General features: G+C 39.6%; 1 protein-coding gene across 2 annotated transcripts; it reads right to left on the bottom strand.

The window, feature by feature from the left end:
• Position 1: 1 nt before the first annotated feature.
• LOC136750995 (PHD finger protein 11) lies at positions 2 to 8,327 on the bottom strand. Of its 2 annotated transcripts, XM_066706207.1 has the most exons (14): positions 7,592 to 8,327; positions 5,624 to 5,725; positions 5,269 to 5,402; positions 5,006 to 5,049; positions 4,438 to 4,541; positions 4,102 to 4,127; positions 2,645 to 2,718; positions 2,282 to 2,379; positions 1,864 to 1,897; positions 1,575 to 1,703; positions 1,198 to 1,323; positions 772 to 843; positions 520 to 563; positions 2 to 108 (listed from the first exon to the last, which is right to left on the bottom strand). In XM_066706207.1, the coding sequence occupies exons 1-14, from the start codon at positions 7,697 to 7,699 to the stop codon at positions 64 to 66; spliced, it is 1,140 nt and encodes a 379-aa protein (XP_066562304.1). In that variant the 5' UTR covers positions 7,700 to 8,327; the 3' UTR covers positions 2 to 63. The 2 variants fall into 2 exon arrangements, with proteins under 2 accessions (XP_066562304.1, XP_066562302.1); XM_066706205.1 differs by lacking the exon at positions 2 to 108 and having other exon boundaries at positions 144 to 563; positions 7,592 to 8,326.
• Positions 8,328 to 17,257: the final 8,930 nt, after the last annotated feature.

The raw sequence follows: 17,257 nt of genomic DNA, 5'->3' as shown, positions 1-17,257 counted from the left end.
AGCACAGGTCACTTGAGCCCTCGGGTCTTTTTCTTTAATGGTCTTTGTTGCAGTGCTGTCTCTTTAAACACATGCAGAAACTATGATGTATAAAATATGATCCTGTTGCTGAAAGTAAAGAAAAAAGGGAAAGTAATCAAATAGAACCGGCATGAGCTCCACAGGGAACAGTTTATTACTAAAAGTGCATGCAAACATGTAAGAAAATAAAGTTTCTGTAAGGAATAGATCCTACTAGTGCCAGTTTTACTAATAACACAAAAAAATAACAGAACTAAAAAATCCATTACACCACTGGAGAAAATAAGACATTAAAAAACAAATCTATTTACCTGACAAAGACAATTATACTCTTTATTATTTCTGTTATCTAGCTATTGGATGGAGATTGATTTTAGTACTACAGGTGTAGTATTAGAGCAGATATAAGCCTGACCCAGCACCAGTCCTGCTCAGTCAAGGCTGGATATTGTGTAACATATGTCTCAGTTCATCCACTGCTTGGTTTGAGATAATCACCTTATCTCGTTCCCTTTGAAGTTTTTCCAGTCTCTCCTTGAATTCTGTCCAAGAAAACAAGTGTCCCTTATTATTCAAGTGCTTTGCTCGAATTTCTCCAACTGTCTTAAGAATCTAATGGTGCCATGCAGTTTACTTTCAGCATCGATGTGGTCATAACAATATAACTTTTTTTTCTAATTATATTTACTTCAAGAAATACACCTCTAGGTAAAGAAAATCTAATTTTGTGTTAACAGTAACATTCCTTACCGTTATCCTTCTCTTCAAGTATGCGTGATAACATCCCAGACGCTTGCAGGATTTTCAAAGAAAAGGCATTTTCTGAGGACAGTAAGAGTGCATCGGTTCAGATGTGTGTAATTTCACAAAACCCACAATATCAACCCACTCATCTCTTGGGCATCATATTTCAAGAAAAGACAGCACAACTTTTGACGTAACTATCAGAAGCTTCCCACAAAGCAGGGCATGCACAAATTCGACTTCTTAACTCCCCCCTCTTTCCTTGGCTTTTAACCACTACCTGCAACCTGCTCCTCAGACCGTTATAACCCAACTCGGTCAACTTGTGCATGACCTCATCAAGAAAACATATCTAACGTATTGTAAGCAGATACTTCTATACTCTTCCAGTTTTTGCTGATGTTGCTGGCTGAGAGTTTAAATCATCCTCACCTTCATCATCGGCCTGGTCAGTGCTTATTTTCTCTGAAACAGCGGTCATGGCTAAAATCAACTCCGAGAAGATCTTTTCCACACACCCAGCCTCCCGGCACTTCCTCCAGAAGGAGGCTGGATTCCCTGCAGGTACGAGGCAAGTTGAAGAAAACTGTCAACTTACTAATAAACATTTGTATTTGCCTCTGACTGGACTACAGTTGACGACAGTTAGTTCCATATTTACAGTAAACGTCTGACTTCTAATAAGGTGGGGGTTGTGGTTTTTGCAGGGTTCCCTCGGGGGGACGTGCTGCAGATAGTGAATTGCTGAAATTGTTTTGGTTGCCTTTGGTTGGAGTACAGAAGAGTTTTTCTAATTGAAGTGTGAATACCTGAGAATCCTGGCTTTGTCTCCTGTGAAACTGTCCCAGATTTAGGAGTGGGTGAGCTGGCTTTGAAACACGGCTTATTTTCTGTCTTTTCCTTTCCTCTGCTCACGTCTGCATGTGTGCCTTTTGTACCTGTCAAGAACCACAGTGTGTTTATACGACTACACTAAAGCTAGCCAATCGAATACACAGGGAGAAAAGTGTGACGTATTCTGTTTCTTAAGCGAATCAGGTGTTCATAGAAAACTGTTCCCAGGTGAACTCAATGCACACTAGGACACCACAGTCATACCGGTTTGTAGAGATTCACTCTCTGGGTCTTCTTCCTGAAATTGTGACACAATTGTAAAATACAGATTAAATCCCAGTTCTGTAAATCACATTATTCAAATACTATAAATTATAAACGGGTGTAAACTTTTTATTTATGGTGAAGCACTTAGGATAGGATTATTTCCACCCCCAGACTTTCAAAAACTTCCTCCATGTGAAAAAACATTGTGGTGAAATATGAAATTGAATTATTGTTTAAAATAAATGTGTGTACATTTCCTAATCTGGGCTGCTTTTGCATAATTTACCTTTTAATTTATTTAATGAACATGATCCACTGAATTGAAATGGATCAATAGCTAAGGCTAAAAAGGTCATTGTCTGTAAACACTAGATAAACCCCAGATAAATGTACAAAATACTGATATAACACTCACTGTGTAACTTAATCTACGGTTGGCTGTGTCGTTCCTGGGATTAATGGCTCCTTCCCTTTCCTCAGAGACGAGTTCGAATTCACTGGAGTCACTTCCGCCTGTTTAAATAAAAATCAGTTTGAAATGCTTATTGGCACAAACACAAGGATATAATTATTACGGGATAATGTTTACAATTCAGGTCGTCTGAAATCACACCCTACAGTGTGGCTGTGCGGCCCTGTTTTAGTGAAGAGCTCCCGGTGTAAGCAGGCCACGAAGAACGCCACTGCTGTTCAGCTAAAAAGAGCAAGGAATAGGAGACGTACCAGTGGATTGGGACAGTCTACGTTCAGTTGTGAATTCAAACTCTGCATTACTCACCTTTGCCCCTCAATTCATCATCTCTGCTACTGCTGTTGTTCGCATTCTCTGTCCTGTTTTTTTTACTTGCACTCCTGTTAAACAGAAACCGTGCATTAACAGATGCACATTTTAAACGAAGTCTATTTGTCTAATGCTGAAATGCATGCAAATAATGCATTGTACAATTATATTATGAATGAAAGGAGCAATTTTGAGATCTGCTTAGTAATAACATTTGTGTACATATGTGAAATGCAGAACATACTGGTTTTAACTGGGCAGAAGGAATAACCCTTTGTAAAACCAAAAGATCCAGCTATTAGATTTGTGAGTGGGAGCTACACTACTTAAAAGTATAAGAACAAAAGTTTTAGAACACCTCAATTTTTCCAGTTTTTATTGAAATGTAAGCAGTTCAAGTCCAGTGAATAACCTGATATGGTACAAAGGTAAGCGGTAAACTGACAGGTTACAAAAAAAAGTGTAGGTTACCAAAAACTGAAAAATAATGTACATTTCAGAGTTATATACTGTTACTACACCCTCTTAAGTATTATTTGGCAGTGTTTCTCCTGTGCATAGAAGTGACACTGTATTCCTACAATGCACAAATTGTTGAAAGCTTATTATCTTGGCTACCAGAGCATTTCATTCTCAGACACATCCGATTTACTGTCTCCGTGTCGCCCGCCATCATTCAGAGCCCGGGGTGGTAAACGCGCAGTTTGCTCAGGGGGGTCTCATTCAGACGGTCACAGATCACCCAGTTTCGATTGGATTTCTTTGCAAATAGGCTTGTTTTGTTCAGAACAACCTAACAGTTAATCCAGTATATATTATTTGATGTTCTATCAAACACAGAGAAGTTCAGATCCAATTATGTAAAATCGTTGTGTATTAGTACAGTTTAAACATAGTTTTCCATCTTGACATTTTGAGCTCTCTACGGGTGTGTATTGCTTCTACCAAAACGTGGATGGTCTTGTTTTGACCAGTAGACTGTCTAGTTCCAGTATCCCCCGACCCCCTCATTTCAGAATGCAGGGGGGGCATACATTTTTCACATCAGAGAATGCTTCACATCATTAGAAAGCTGAGATTCTCCGCTTTCATGGGATATCAAACACTTGGCAAACAACACAACAGTAAAGAGTTGGGATTAAAGAGAATCACATGGATTTGGTGCCATTTTAAGTGTACCAGAGGGGTTTGTCAGCTTAAGGGGTTACATTTTTTTAAAACGATTCCATGATTTTTTTTTTTTATCTCCAATTGTTTATTTGTTCTATGCCTTTATTTCAGAATACATTGAGACATTAAACTGCATAAATTTCAATAAAAACTGGAAAAACAGGCGTTCTAAAACTTAGTGTATATCAACCGTTCACAAAACGGTAGTGTATATCAACATTTTAACTTGGTTTGGGCCTGAATGACAGTCGTTTCTACACAATTAAAAACACAGAAAGGCTTACCTAAGTACTGTACTGGGCTTCTTTCTCTTGGAGGGAAAAAGATTAACAGTTGTTAGATATTTTCCATAGGCAGCATAGATTTGATTTCTTGCCATATTTCATCATTCTGGCAACTTTTTATACAATAAAAGCTCAAGGCTTTCTCAGTCCACTTAAGAAATGTCTAAATGTATCTGAACAGTGTTATGCAGTATTTGTCAGTACATTGGGGGGTATAAATGGATCAGCTATGATTCTGGGGCGGTTGTAATAAGTGGTAATATGTAATAAGTTAAAAGTGAAAAGTAATGACAACGTAGCCTCTTGGTGCAAGGTTCAGGTGAAACATTACAATACCTTGGTTTTGCTCCTCACTTCATCCTCACTATCATCAGTAACATCTTCATCTTCATCTTCCATATACTCTGCCTCAGAATCCTGAGTCGACTCGGGGAGACTATCTTAAAAACGAAGCAAAAATATCTTAAATGTTACACACACAGGTATTGTACTGGGATGCAAGTTGAAACAATGTTCAAAGGCTGCAACACATATTTTTATAAGAAGATATTTCCAACAGGTGGTTAATTGGGGAAAAATTTGGTTAAAAAAAAAGAAACGTCTGAAACGTGGAGATGTCTCCTGTGGTTTAAATACAGATTGGAGTGGACTTTTGACCTTTCCAGGGGGCCATTATTTTGAATGTCACCTCCATTAACTAGCATGTAATATGGAGTTGAAGCCAAAACATTTTGAAAGGGGTCAAAGGGCTATGACTGTCTTTACAAAAAAATCTTACAGGAAAATAAGTCCGGATGTAAACTGTGTAAGTGTCACAAGATTTTCAGGCTGCTTGGCTGGTATATAGCCAAGCTGTACTAGATACTAGGGCATGCAGAAAGACAGAAGAACAAGCTCAACGTACCTGCTTTAGTCTCTTCATATTCAAGATGCTGGACGCAGTAAATCCTAATTAAAATATAAAAACAAATGGTAATGCGATATTACTCCAGTCCTAAAATCCAGTACATTCATTCTAACTTGTCTTGGCTGTGAAAATTATAGGACAAAGAAAAGGGCTCACACATAACCATTTGATCTGATCTTCATAATTATAATAATAATCTATACTTTAAGTGAAAAGTCACACATTGATCAACAAACACTTTCAAACAAACGCATACTCACTTAAAAATACCTTCATTGTCATCCTCCACTTTTTTAGCGCCATCCTTTAGGGCACACAGGTAATGATAAGACCTTTTGCACTTTGGTACCTCACACCCAACAGTCGCACCATTCTTCTTACATCGGAAGCATCTCTGTGGAACAGATAATTGTCACTCAGTGTCTTTCTTTGGGGTTGTATGTGTCTAGTTTGAAGAAAGCAAAAAGACAACTCTCCTGACTGATGACAATCTAATTCTTGATGCAGGAAAGCCATACAACAAGGATACAAACTCCCACTACTAAACCTAACAGTAATATAGTGTAAACATATTTACAAATAAATAATGTAAAACAACTGAACATCATGACGTACCAGTCTCTTCCCCCGGTTCATTTCCTTTCTCACGTCATCTTCCAGAAATCCTGCCAGAGAACTTCGAGGAGACTCCTTGGTAACGATCCCAGAAGAAAATAACTATGAAGAAAGTATGATACTTTATACACAAATATAATCATCGTCATTACATAATTTGCGAACAAATAGTAAGGATACATCTAATATACTTTATATATACAGTACTGTGAAAAAAATTACGCAGGTGTGAACAAATGCTGTAAAGTAAGAATGCTTTCAAAAACAGACATGTTAATAGATGATATTTATCAATTAACTAAATGCTAAAACTAAATCAAATCCATATTTGGTATGACCACCCTTTGCCTTCAAAACAACATCAATTCTCTGGTACACTGGAATATTGATTTGATTTGATTGATTTTTCTTCTGTTCACTCACTTTGCATTTTTTTAATTGATAAAGTTTGGTATCCCATGAAAGGTGAGACTCTCAGCTTTCTAAAGATGTTAAGCATTCTCTTGTGTGAAAAATGTGTTTTTTAAACCCACCCTGCATTTACGCCCCCCGACAGTCTACTGGTCAAAACAAGACCATCCGTGTTTTGGTAGAAGCAAGACACACCCGTAGAGAGCTCAAAATGTCAAGATGGAAAACTCTGTTTACAGTGCAATAATACACAACAAGGAAAGGGGGCTTGTGAAGTGTTTTCAGGTTCCTAGAGCACTGTATCACAATAGAAGAGGTGCAAATCAACTGTGTAAATCCCTAAATTCCTCCAGGTTAAAACAATATCCCCCAAGATTTACCCCCATACAAATGTTGCCCCCAAATTTCCCCTTGGGCACTTAAAAATCCCCCAAATTTGGGGGGAAATCCCCCAAGCTGGCAACAGTGCTTCTGTGCACAGCAGCTGCGCTTAACACTGCCAAATAATGCTTAAGAGGGTGTAGTAACACAGTATATGGTAACCTAAACTTACACCCAGATGAATGCTTCAAGAAATATCACCCACAGCACAAACACAGAGACCATTAAGCATTGCATCACCATTGCACATTGCACCCAGTTTTTAGGTGATTGTTTGTTTTTGCATATTTGTGTACATTTTACATACTTCTCTTTATTTTTTCAAACCATACCAGTAAATAGTTGCAAATATTGATGTAAAACATTTTGTACAAGTTTTTGTTTGTGTGTTTGTGTTACCTTTGTTAGGGGTATGTGAAGTGCTGTAAAGGGTTTTGTATTTTTTCTAAAGTTCTAAAGGTAATTTATTGCCAGAAAACCTATTCTTTTTTTTTTATCTTTTTTTTTTTTTTTCCGTTTTGCACTTTTTTATTCATTTGCGCCTGGAATAATTTTCCAAACATGACTAATAACAGGCTTTTTTTTTCAAAATGTTTGCACTATTTTCAAATTTGTGTCCTTTGGAATAATACTGTGCATTGTTTTTTGAAAAAAAGTGAAGTTATTTCAACTTGAACAACACATGGTCTGAAATGTTATTTTCTTTACAAAATTGAATTGCACCTGAGCAGCCTAACAGCTGCAAAATAACTGGACTGCAAAGGGTTAATGAACACATCTCAACTGCCACACCTTTCTGAGTTAAATCAATATATAATGTTTAAATAAATAATAATAATAATTATTATTATTATTATTATAATAATTATATATATATATATATATATAATGTTGTGGAAAGGCTAAAATGGGTCAAAATAACATACCTTTAAAATATATATTAAGTTTATGAAAAGTATAATGTACGTTTATGAAAAGTATATTTTTGATGGGTCAGCAATAACAGTTGCCATACGTAAGGGCACTGTGAACAAGTAAAGCATTATTTGTCCTCAAGAGTTAACATTATGTGCAGTGTGTGTTTTTAAACCATTACGTGATTAAATGGCCAGACCAGTGCTTGTCCTTGTCGTTTTGATTTTGTATTGTGAAAGAAAGTACGCATCGCATCCTTACCATGCACATATTGTGCGCCACCACGCTGCCCTGCCTCAGCAGCGGCCCGGTCTCTCGCGTCTCCTGGCTGGAGCAGCAGAACCCGCACCTCACAGGCGTCCTGGACATCCCGCGGCCTGCCGCACTGCCCTGCCGCACTTCACTGCCCTGCCGCACTGCCCTGCCGCACTTCACTGCCCTGCCGCACTTCACTGCCCGCACTTCACTGCCCTGCCGCACTGCCCTGCCGCACTGCCCTGCCGCACTTCACTGCCCGCACTTCACTGCCCGCACTTCACTGCCCTGCCGCACTGCCCTGCCGCACTGCCCTGCCGCACTTCACTGCCCGCACTTCACTGCCCGCACTTCACTGCCCTGCCGCACTGCCCTGCCGCACTGCCCTGCCCTGCCCGCACTTCACTGCCCGCACTTCACTGCCCCGCACTTCACGGCCCGCGTCAGTGCGCAGCTGCAAGGATCTCTTTCTACGCAACTTTAAGTTTCGTTTGCCCTGCGCTCACAGTTCCGCGGTGTCTCGTTAATGGCTGTCGCAGCTCGTTTCCTTGATGCAGGATACACATTACAGCCCGCTGGTTTCGTTTTCTTTTCAACTTTTGCAGAGATGTTATTGTACTCAATTAAAGTAACTAGATTAAGACATTTCTATAAACTTTATCTGCTTTGGTCTTGCGTTACTAATACTTTTTGATTGTTTCCTCCTTGCTCCCTTTCCCGTGACTCTACATCTTGACAGCACTTAGCTTTTACCGTCCAGGATGTATGACCTCACTTACTGTACTTGCCTGTGTCAATTGGAAGTTGTAAAATGTATTATACTTTGAATTGCTTTATATAATGTAAATTTGAATTTGTAATATTTGATGCCTTGTACTGAACTGTATTCTTGCACTTTGTATTGCACTGCCAAGAAATAATAATAATAATAATAATAATAATAATAATAATAATAATAATAATAATAATAATAATAGTAATAATAATTGAAAAGAGTATCTGATAAATATAAGCAGTTCAGCATGTTTATATATTGTGATGACCTACGGTCAATCACAGTTGCAGAAAGAACAAAGGGAGTTCAAAATCACAAATAAACAGTGTATTTGGCACGCCAAATTATAATTTTGAGATATCTTTAATTATTTGTAAGATATCTAAATCATTTAGAAATCTTTAAATAATTTAGAGATATCTCTAGTCTAAATAATTTCAAGATATCTTCAAATCACTTCCTGTTAATCTCAGCCAAAATACAGGAAGTCATTTGAAGATATCTCTAAATGATTTGCACAGTGGCGAACCGTGCCTATCAGGACTGGGCCTTCTATACCTCCACCCACCCCCCCCCAAAAAAAAAAAACACTAACGAAAAATAAGGGGTGTCCCTGGCCATTTTTCTGCTTTAGGCACAATAATTTGACCTGTAACTACCTTTTAAATGTAACTAGAATGCACACACACACACAGTATCGGACGTCACGGAGGCAGTCACTTTATGAACAACAATCATTCAACAAGTGTGTGGAAACAAAATGCAACCAGTTCAACAAGATGCAACACTGTAGCCAAACCAGCAGTAAAAACTCAGTTTCACTTACCAATGACATTCACTTGAAGACAAAATCCATCCTCCTGTCTTTTTGGATGAATTTTTCAGTAACCCGGTCATAAAGCTGATCACTGGTTTTCAGATCCAAGAGAACTTGCTTTTCAATAGCTATGGAAGCTAATGCAGAGAGTCCGGTTGTGTTCCTCGCATACGTTTTTATCCGTTTGAGGGCAGAAAATGTCCTTTCCACGGATGCAGTGGTGACAGGGATCGTTAAAACTAAACATGTTAGTGCATATAGCTGATGCATGCTGTCACAGTGTCCTTTACGTTGGAAAAGAGGAGGAGGTCAGATGGGTTCTTTCCCTGAAAATCGGTCATAGAATACTTCACAGACAGTTCTGTTTTCAGCCGTGGCAAGTCAAAGTGCGGCCCGTAGCTGTCTGCCAGGCTTGAGAAGACAGTTTCAGGGAATGCAGCCTTAAAGCTGGTGAACTGTTGGGGGTCCAGAAGGGAAAGGAATTAAAGTTTTTCGTGATCTTCAAACTGATTTTGCACTTGATTTAAAATATTGTCAAGAATGTCATCGTGCAGCTTCTTGTAGTGTGAGCGAGAATCTCCGTGGGCTCTCCGTCCAGTTGGCACGCCGGTGTTCTGCACAGTCTCGTTATATATGTGATCAAAACATTCCCTCTGCCTCTCAATGCAAACACAAAACTCCTCCACCCTGGCTATACAAAACTGCATGTCAAATGACTTGTTCTGTAAAATGTCAAAGAGCACATCTGCATGTGCAAACAGTTAGTTGAAAGTTGAAAGCAAGTTGCCCAGGTTTGATATGTAGCCATCAGTGTATGGCAGCATCTTCAAATTCATCATGGTGGTCAACAATGTACTCAAACAGATCCTTAAGAGCATCCTTCTTTTCAAATACAGTGCACACCAATCTTGATGCAAAATTCCACCTGGTTGGTGTTACTCATGGCAGTCACTTCTGACATATTTCATTAAGTAGCTGTGTTCGTTTTGGTGATCTAGAAAAGAATGCAGCCAGGCCAGAAAAGTGTGAGAAGAAAAGTTTGCATTGTCTAATGTTTGCTACACCTTGAGATAAAAACAAATTAAGGGCATGTGCTTAGCAGTGTATGAAAAGCACCTGAGGGATCTTTTCCTTCACCTTGGCTTGGAATCCGTCCAGCCCCAAGGCCATAACGGCAGCGCCATCATAGCACTGGGCTACAAGTTTTCCATGCATCCATATTCCTCCAAGAACCCAAGGGCCAGGGCTGCTACGTCCTCTGCCCGTTTGCTCCCTTTCACAGCCTCAAATTTGATGAACCTCTCTTTTACACCACTGTCTGTTTTCAAAGCGAAGAACAAGCGATAGCTGTGCAGTATTGCTGACATATGATGTTTCATCCAGCATTAAAGCTACAAAGGGTGCTTTCCTTAGTTCTTCTTTGATGGTCTCACCCATCACATCGGCAACAGCACTTATCAAGTCGTTCTGTATTTGACTCGAGGTTTTAATAAACACTTTGGAAGTGGACAGATGGTAGTGTAAGTCTGGATCATATTCTGCTAAAAATGATAGTAGCTCCAGGTAATTACCATGATTCACTGATTCCCTGCCCTCGTCATGGCCCCAGAAAGGTAACTCCTGTTTCCCCAAGGAAAATCACAGTGGATCAGACGTTTCAAAATCTCCCTATTTTTTTCACCTTTTTGTTGTGCATTGTCCTTTCTCTCCGTCTCTGTTCGTCCAGCTGTAGATCAATCTTTGTGTCTCCAAAAGTTTTCATGGTAATCGTTGCCTTAATCGTTGACCTGCTGTGTTTTGGTATTTTTGTGCAGCCTTAGTTAAACAGCTAAGATTATCGTAGCCTTTCCAATTCCACGCACCTTTGTCAGTCCCAATCAACAAGCACTCCCAGCAGTAGAGCCTCTTGTGTCGAACTGAGCCTGTAAGCCAAGTGTATCGTTCTCAGTTGCTAGCCTGAAAATGGCGAACATATCCCGCTTTTGTCGGTTGATTGAGCTGGAGCTGTTCGGGCGTTGGGCAGCCTTTTTTAACAATGTCCATCTTTTCATTGAACGGTCGTCTTGAAAAGGTCACTGATAATAAATCCGCGACAATATCATATCCCCCTGCTGCGTCAATATCATCTCCACCTGTTGCCATTTTCGACGTCGGCTATCAATCGCTAGTTAGCAACACTAGGCTAGGTCTCGTGATGTAAGCAGGTCTTCTAGAATACCCTGGAGCCACGGGAAATCTGAAACAATTCACCCATTGGCTATAAATCCAAATATGATTGGTTGATCAAATTGTCAATCCAAACGTACCCTCTCATTCTGTTTAATGGTCAGGGCATTCTATCAAGGAAATAGAATACTCTGGATGGAAGATATTCTCCCCAGAGACTCCGTAGAAAAATATCTGATTGTTGAATTTTTTCCCAAACAAAATCACTCAAATGCGCAGTGCATGAACAGTAAACATCAGAAACAAGTTGGCGGAATTTTATTTTATTTTATTCATAGAATTAATCACATACGTTTTTTATTTTTTCATCTGAGGATTTCAGGGCCTTCTCTGAATACCTTGAAGGCCCTGACAGTTCGCCACTGGATTTGCAGATATCTCTAAATCATTTAAAGATATCTTCAAATCATGTACAGTGAGGGGAAAAAGTATTTGATCCCCTGCTGATTTTGTACGTTTGCCCACTGACAAAGAAATGATCAGTCTATAATTTTAATGGTAGGTGTATTTTAACAGTGAAAGACAGAATAACAGCAAAAAAATCCAGAAAAACGCATTTCAAAAAAGTTATAAATTGATTTGCATGTTAATGAGGGAAATAAGTATTTGATCCCCTATCAATCAGCAAGATTTCTGGCTCCCAGGTGTCTTTTATACAGGTAACGAGCTGAGATTAGGAGCACTCTCTTAAAGGGAGTGCTCCTAATCTCAGCTCGTTACCTGTATAAAAGACACCTGTCCACAGAAGCAATCAATCAATCAGATTCCAAACTCTCCACCATGGCCAAGACCAAAGAGCTGTCCAAGGATGTCAGGGACAAGATTGTAGACCTACACAAGGCTGGAATGGGCTACAAGAGCATCGCCAAGCAGCTTGGTGAGAAGGTGACAACAGTTGGTGCGATTATTCGCAAATGAAAGAAACACAAAATAACTGTCAGTCTCCCTCGGTCTGGGGCTCCATGCAAGATCTCACCTCGTGGAGTTTCAATGATCATGAGAACAGTGAGGAATCATCCCAGAACTACACGGGAGGATCTTGTTCATGATCTCAAGGCAGCTGGGACCATAGTCACCAAGAAAACAATTGGTAACACACTACGCCGTGAAGGACTGAAATCCTGCAGTGCCCGCAAGGTCCCCCTGCTCAAGAAAGCACATGTACAGGCACGTCTGAAGTTTGCCAGTGAACATCTGAATGATTCAGAGGAGAACTGGGTGAAAGTGTTGTGGTCAGATGAGACCAAAATCAAGCTCTTTGGCATCAACTCAACTCGCCGTGTTTGGAGGAGGAGGAATGACCCCAAGAACACCATCCCCACCGTCAAACATGGAGGTGGAAACATTATGCTTTGGGGGTGTTTTTCTGCTAAGGGGACAGGACAACTGCACCGCATCAAAGGGATGATGGACGGGGCCATGTACCATCAAATCTTGGCTGAGAACCTCCTTCCCTCAGCCAGGGCATTGAAAATGGGTCGTGGATGGGTATTCCAGCATGACAATGACCCAAAACACACAGCCAAGGCAACAAAGGAGTGGCTAAAGAAGAAGCACATTAAGGTCCTGGAGTGGCCTAGCCAGTCTCCAGACCTTAATCCCATAGGAAATCTGTGGAGGGAGCTGAAGGTTCGAGTTGCCAAACGTCAGCCTCGAAACCTTAATGACTTGGAGAGGATCTGCAAAGAGGAGTGGGACAAAACCCTCCCGAGATGTGTGCAAACCTGGTGGCCAACTACAAGAAATGTCTGACCTCTGTGATTGCCAACAAGGGTTTTGCCACCAAGTACTAAGTAGAAGGGGTCAAATACTTATTTCCCTCATTAACATGCAAATCAATTTATAACTTTTTTGAAATGCGTTTTTCTGGATTTGTTTGATGTTTTTCTGTCTCTCACTGTTAAAATACACCTACCATTAAAATTATAGACTGATCATTTCTTTGTCAGTGGGCAAACGTACAAAATCAGCAGGGGATCAAATACTTTTTTCCCCCACTGTAGATATATCTGCAAAGTGGGCTGCAGGTCCAGGTGTCAAATAGGTGTCTGGGCCATAAGAGCCCGTTTACCACAATTAGAAGCCACAAATGTTTGTATTTAAAAATAGCAATATAATGCAATAAATACATATCAACCATGTATTAAGGGACTAACACATTCATACAATATAAGCAGTTGTGATATGTTCAACCTTTCTCGGAAATAATTGGAAAAGTTGTTGAGCTAAAGCAAATAGAAACTTTATTAACAATCTAGCTTGGAAGCACCACGTCAGGGAATTCCTTCAGGGAGGACTTAGTTTTTACAAACACGAGTGAAGCTTTATAAGAAAATGACGTGGAATGTTGTGGCCATTCATCAAATCAAAAGGTGCAAGCCCGAGTCTGTTTAAGATCGGTTTTCCCCGGGGGGAGATGTGGGATCCGGGGAGAGGTGGCTTTCTTTGATCTATGCCAGAGGTCCGGTCCCACAGTCATCTTTTACAACTGTCCCTCAATCATTAACAAAACAGTTCCTGCTAATCTGGGGAAGCAATTCATTAATTCCACAAACAGACTTTTAACAGACAAACAGCTGTGGGCTGTCTGTCTGTTTGGGTGTTCCTCTTATCATAATAAATGGAAGTCAAAGTGGAGAGAGGAATGTCTAGAGGGCATGCCCTGAACAACTGCCTTAGTGGCTGTTGCTAGCTTAATAGATCTACTTTCCTCGGTCTGTATACTATTATTAATATAAAACATAATACAGTCTCTTCAGTCCCACCTGTTGGCAATAGAGCGAAGCGGACAGAAGCCAAAAGAATTGTGTTTGTCTTTTGTTTGTTTACAATCATTTCTTCCTCCTGAGGGGCAGGTGGTCTGGTGCCGCGTTTTCAGTTTCCATCCATCCCAGTCTGCTACCTACGAGATGTGTATGTATGTACAGTGAGGTATTCAAATAATCAGGGGATAGGAATGTCCTTCTCTTTGCTTGGGCAGGCAATCATCATTTATCCTGCCCCAGGTCATAAAAGTAAAGCCCTACTTACTACCTAGATAATACATACATTTTGTTGCTTCTAACAGAATACAAAAGTCAATATTTCTTGCTCAGTAATTCCTGATATTACTTACAGAATAGAAAAGTCAGCAACATCTGTTATTTTTACAAATTCAGTTTATATATATTTCTGTTATAAACTTATAAACATTGTGAATTTTACAAATCTCTTTTAAGAGAAGGGCAATGGACTTATTCTGACTTCATGGCTTTTATTCTATTCATTTGAATAAGTTGACATCTCCACCAAAATTATGTTATAAATTAAACTATCAATACAAGAATATATCCTACCGCGGACACCATTTGAGCTGTTTCACAATGTATTGTAAATTCCTATAATCTGGAAAACCTTTAATTACAGTATTTTAACTTATTTCTCCATTAAGTCAACCATCACTTCTGCATTGTGGACCTCAACATCGGTCTGTTCAAGATGCCGCATGGCTGTCTTTAAAGCCGCGCCTTTGGCCTACTGTGTCTCAACAAGACATAGTCTTCTCCATATGAACCTTTGCCACTACGGGTCAAACATTGGTTCCTTCAGGACACGATTCATAATGTGCATATCTGCCATGTGGAATAATTTGGTCATCTGAAGAGACAATGTGTGGATCTCACAACATCAGCGATCCTCCTTATAACATCTCTATCACATGTACAGTAGTTGACATTCACACAATCTATAAGGTTTCCAGTAAAGGGACAATTGAAAACAATAATAATCTTGGTTATAGTTTATCACAAATTATTTCAGTACAGCACTCAGCTGTCGTCAGCAGCATCATATCTCCTGTGTTACTGAATCAACTTCCTAGTGTAAATACTATGTTTTTGTGTGGAGCTGCCAAACTTTCAAAACAATGTGCTTATCTCTTTCCTCTTATTATCCAACTTAAATATCTGAGACCATTGTCTTTATTTGTATTTTACCTGTTACTGGACATTCATTCTCTCTCTCTCTCTCTCTCTCTCTATATATATATATATATATATATATATATATATATATATATATATATATATATATATATATATACACTCACCTAAAGGATTATTAGGAACACCTGTTCAATTTCTCATTAATGCAATTATCTAATCAACCAATCACATGGCAGTTGCTTCAATGCATTTAGGGGTGTGGTCCTGGTCAAGACAATCTCCTGAACTCCAAACTGAATGTCTGAATGGGAAAGAAAGGTGATTTAAGCAATTTTGAGCGTGGCATGGTTGTTGGTGCCAGACGGGCCGGTCTGAGTATTTCACAATCTGCTCAGTTACTTGGATTTTCACGCACAACCATTTCTAGGGTTTACAAAGAATGGTGTGAAAAGGGATAAACATCCAGTATGCGGCAGTCCTGTGGGCAAAAATGCCTTGTTGATGCTAGAGGTCAGAGGAGAATGGGCCGACTGATTCAAGCTGATAGAAGAGCAACTTTGACTGAAATAACCACTCGTTACAACCGAGGTATGCAGCAAAGCATTTGTGAAGCCACAACACGTACAACCTTGAGGCGGATGGGCTACAACAGCAGAAGACCCCACCGGGTACCACTCATCTCCACTACAAATAGGAAAAAGAGGCTACAATTTGCACAAGCTCACCAAAATTGGACAGTTGAAGACTGGAAAAATGTTGCCTGGTCTGATGAGTCTCGATTTCTGTTGAGACATTCAGATGGTAGAGTCAGAATTTGGCGTAAACAGAATGAGAACATGGATCCATCATGCCTTGTTACCACTGTGCAGGCTGGTGGTGGTGGTGTAATGGTGTGGGGGATGTTTTCTTGGCACACTTTAGGCCCCTTAGTGCCAATTGGGCATCGTTTAAATGCCACGGCCTACCTGAGCATTGTTTCTGACCATGTCCATCCCTTTATGACCACCATGTACCCATCCTCTGATGGCTACTTCCAGCAGGATAATGCACCATGTCACAAAGGTCGAATCATTTCAAATTGGTTTCTTGAACATGACAATGAGTTCACTGTACTAAACTGGCCCCCACAGTCACCAGATCTCAACCCAATAGAGCATCTTTGGGATGTGGTGGAACGGGAGCTTCGTGCCCTGGATGTGCATCCCACAAATCTCCATCAACTGCAAGATGCTATCCTATCAATATGGGCCAACATTTCTAAAGAATGCTTTCAGCACCTTGTTGAATCAATGCCACGTAGAATTAAGGCAGTTCTGAAGGCGAAAGGGGGTCAAACACAGTATTAGTATGGTGTTCCTAATAATCCTTTAGGTGAGTGTATATATATATTTATTTATTTTTTCTTCGAATAAACCTTCATCTTTAATAATGGATTACATAATTCCATCCTTATTCTACAAAACTAAACCTTGTAATGACTGCTGTACAAATCTTTGTATAAACATTATCATCTGTAATTTCCCAAAAGTTAGAACCAAATTGGCGCTGCTCTAAGGCCAATTCTACCACCAAATCAACTTATTATGCTATAAACCTTTTAGACTAGAGCAAATATGTATAATTCATTAATTACAAAGCATTGGCTTTGTTACCACCTACAATTTTAGAACTAGTTTTTCACTTAATTCCCATATACAATAATACACCATAGTAGCATTATTAAGTGTGTATCCACTTATAGTTACATTGAAACATTACTTATAATTTCACATTTTAGTCAGCCAAGCAGCACAATTCTTTCAATCCAGTAGTCAATTTATTAAACTATGGAAAGGATAATGAATGATATGCCCATAGTCCCACCAGACTCTGTATCCTTCAGTTGCGCTTAGATTTAAAAGAGGTTGGAGTTGTATGACTATTAGTGTTTC

The sequence above is a fragment of the Amia ocellicauda genome, chromosome 6 (assembly GCF_036373705.1).
Source record: "Amia ocellicauda isolate fAmiCal2 chromosome 6, fAmiCal2.hap1, whole genome shotgun sequence".
In the NCBI taxonomy this organism is placed as follows: Eukaryota; Metazoa; Chordata; class Actinopteri; order Amiiformes; family Amiidae; genus Amia; species Amia ocellicauda.
The sequence above is the reverse complement of the archived record's forward strand: the minus strand, read 5'-3'. Positions and strand labels throughout refer to the sequence as shown.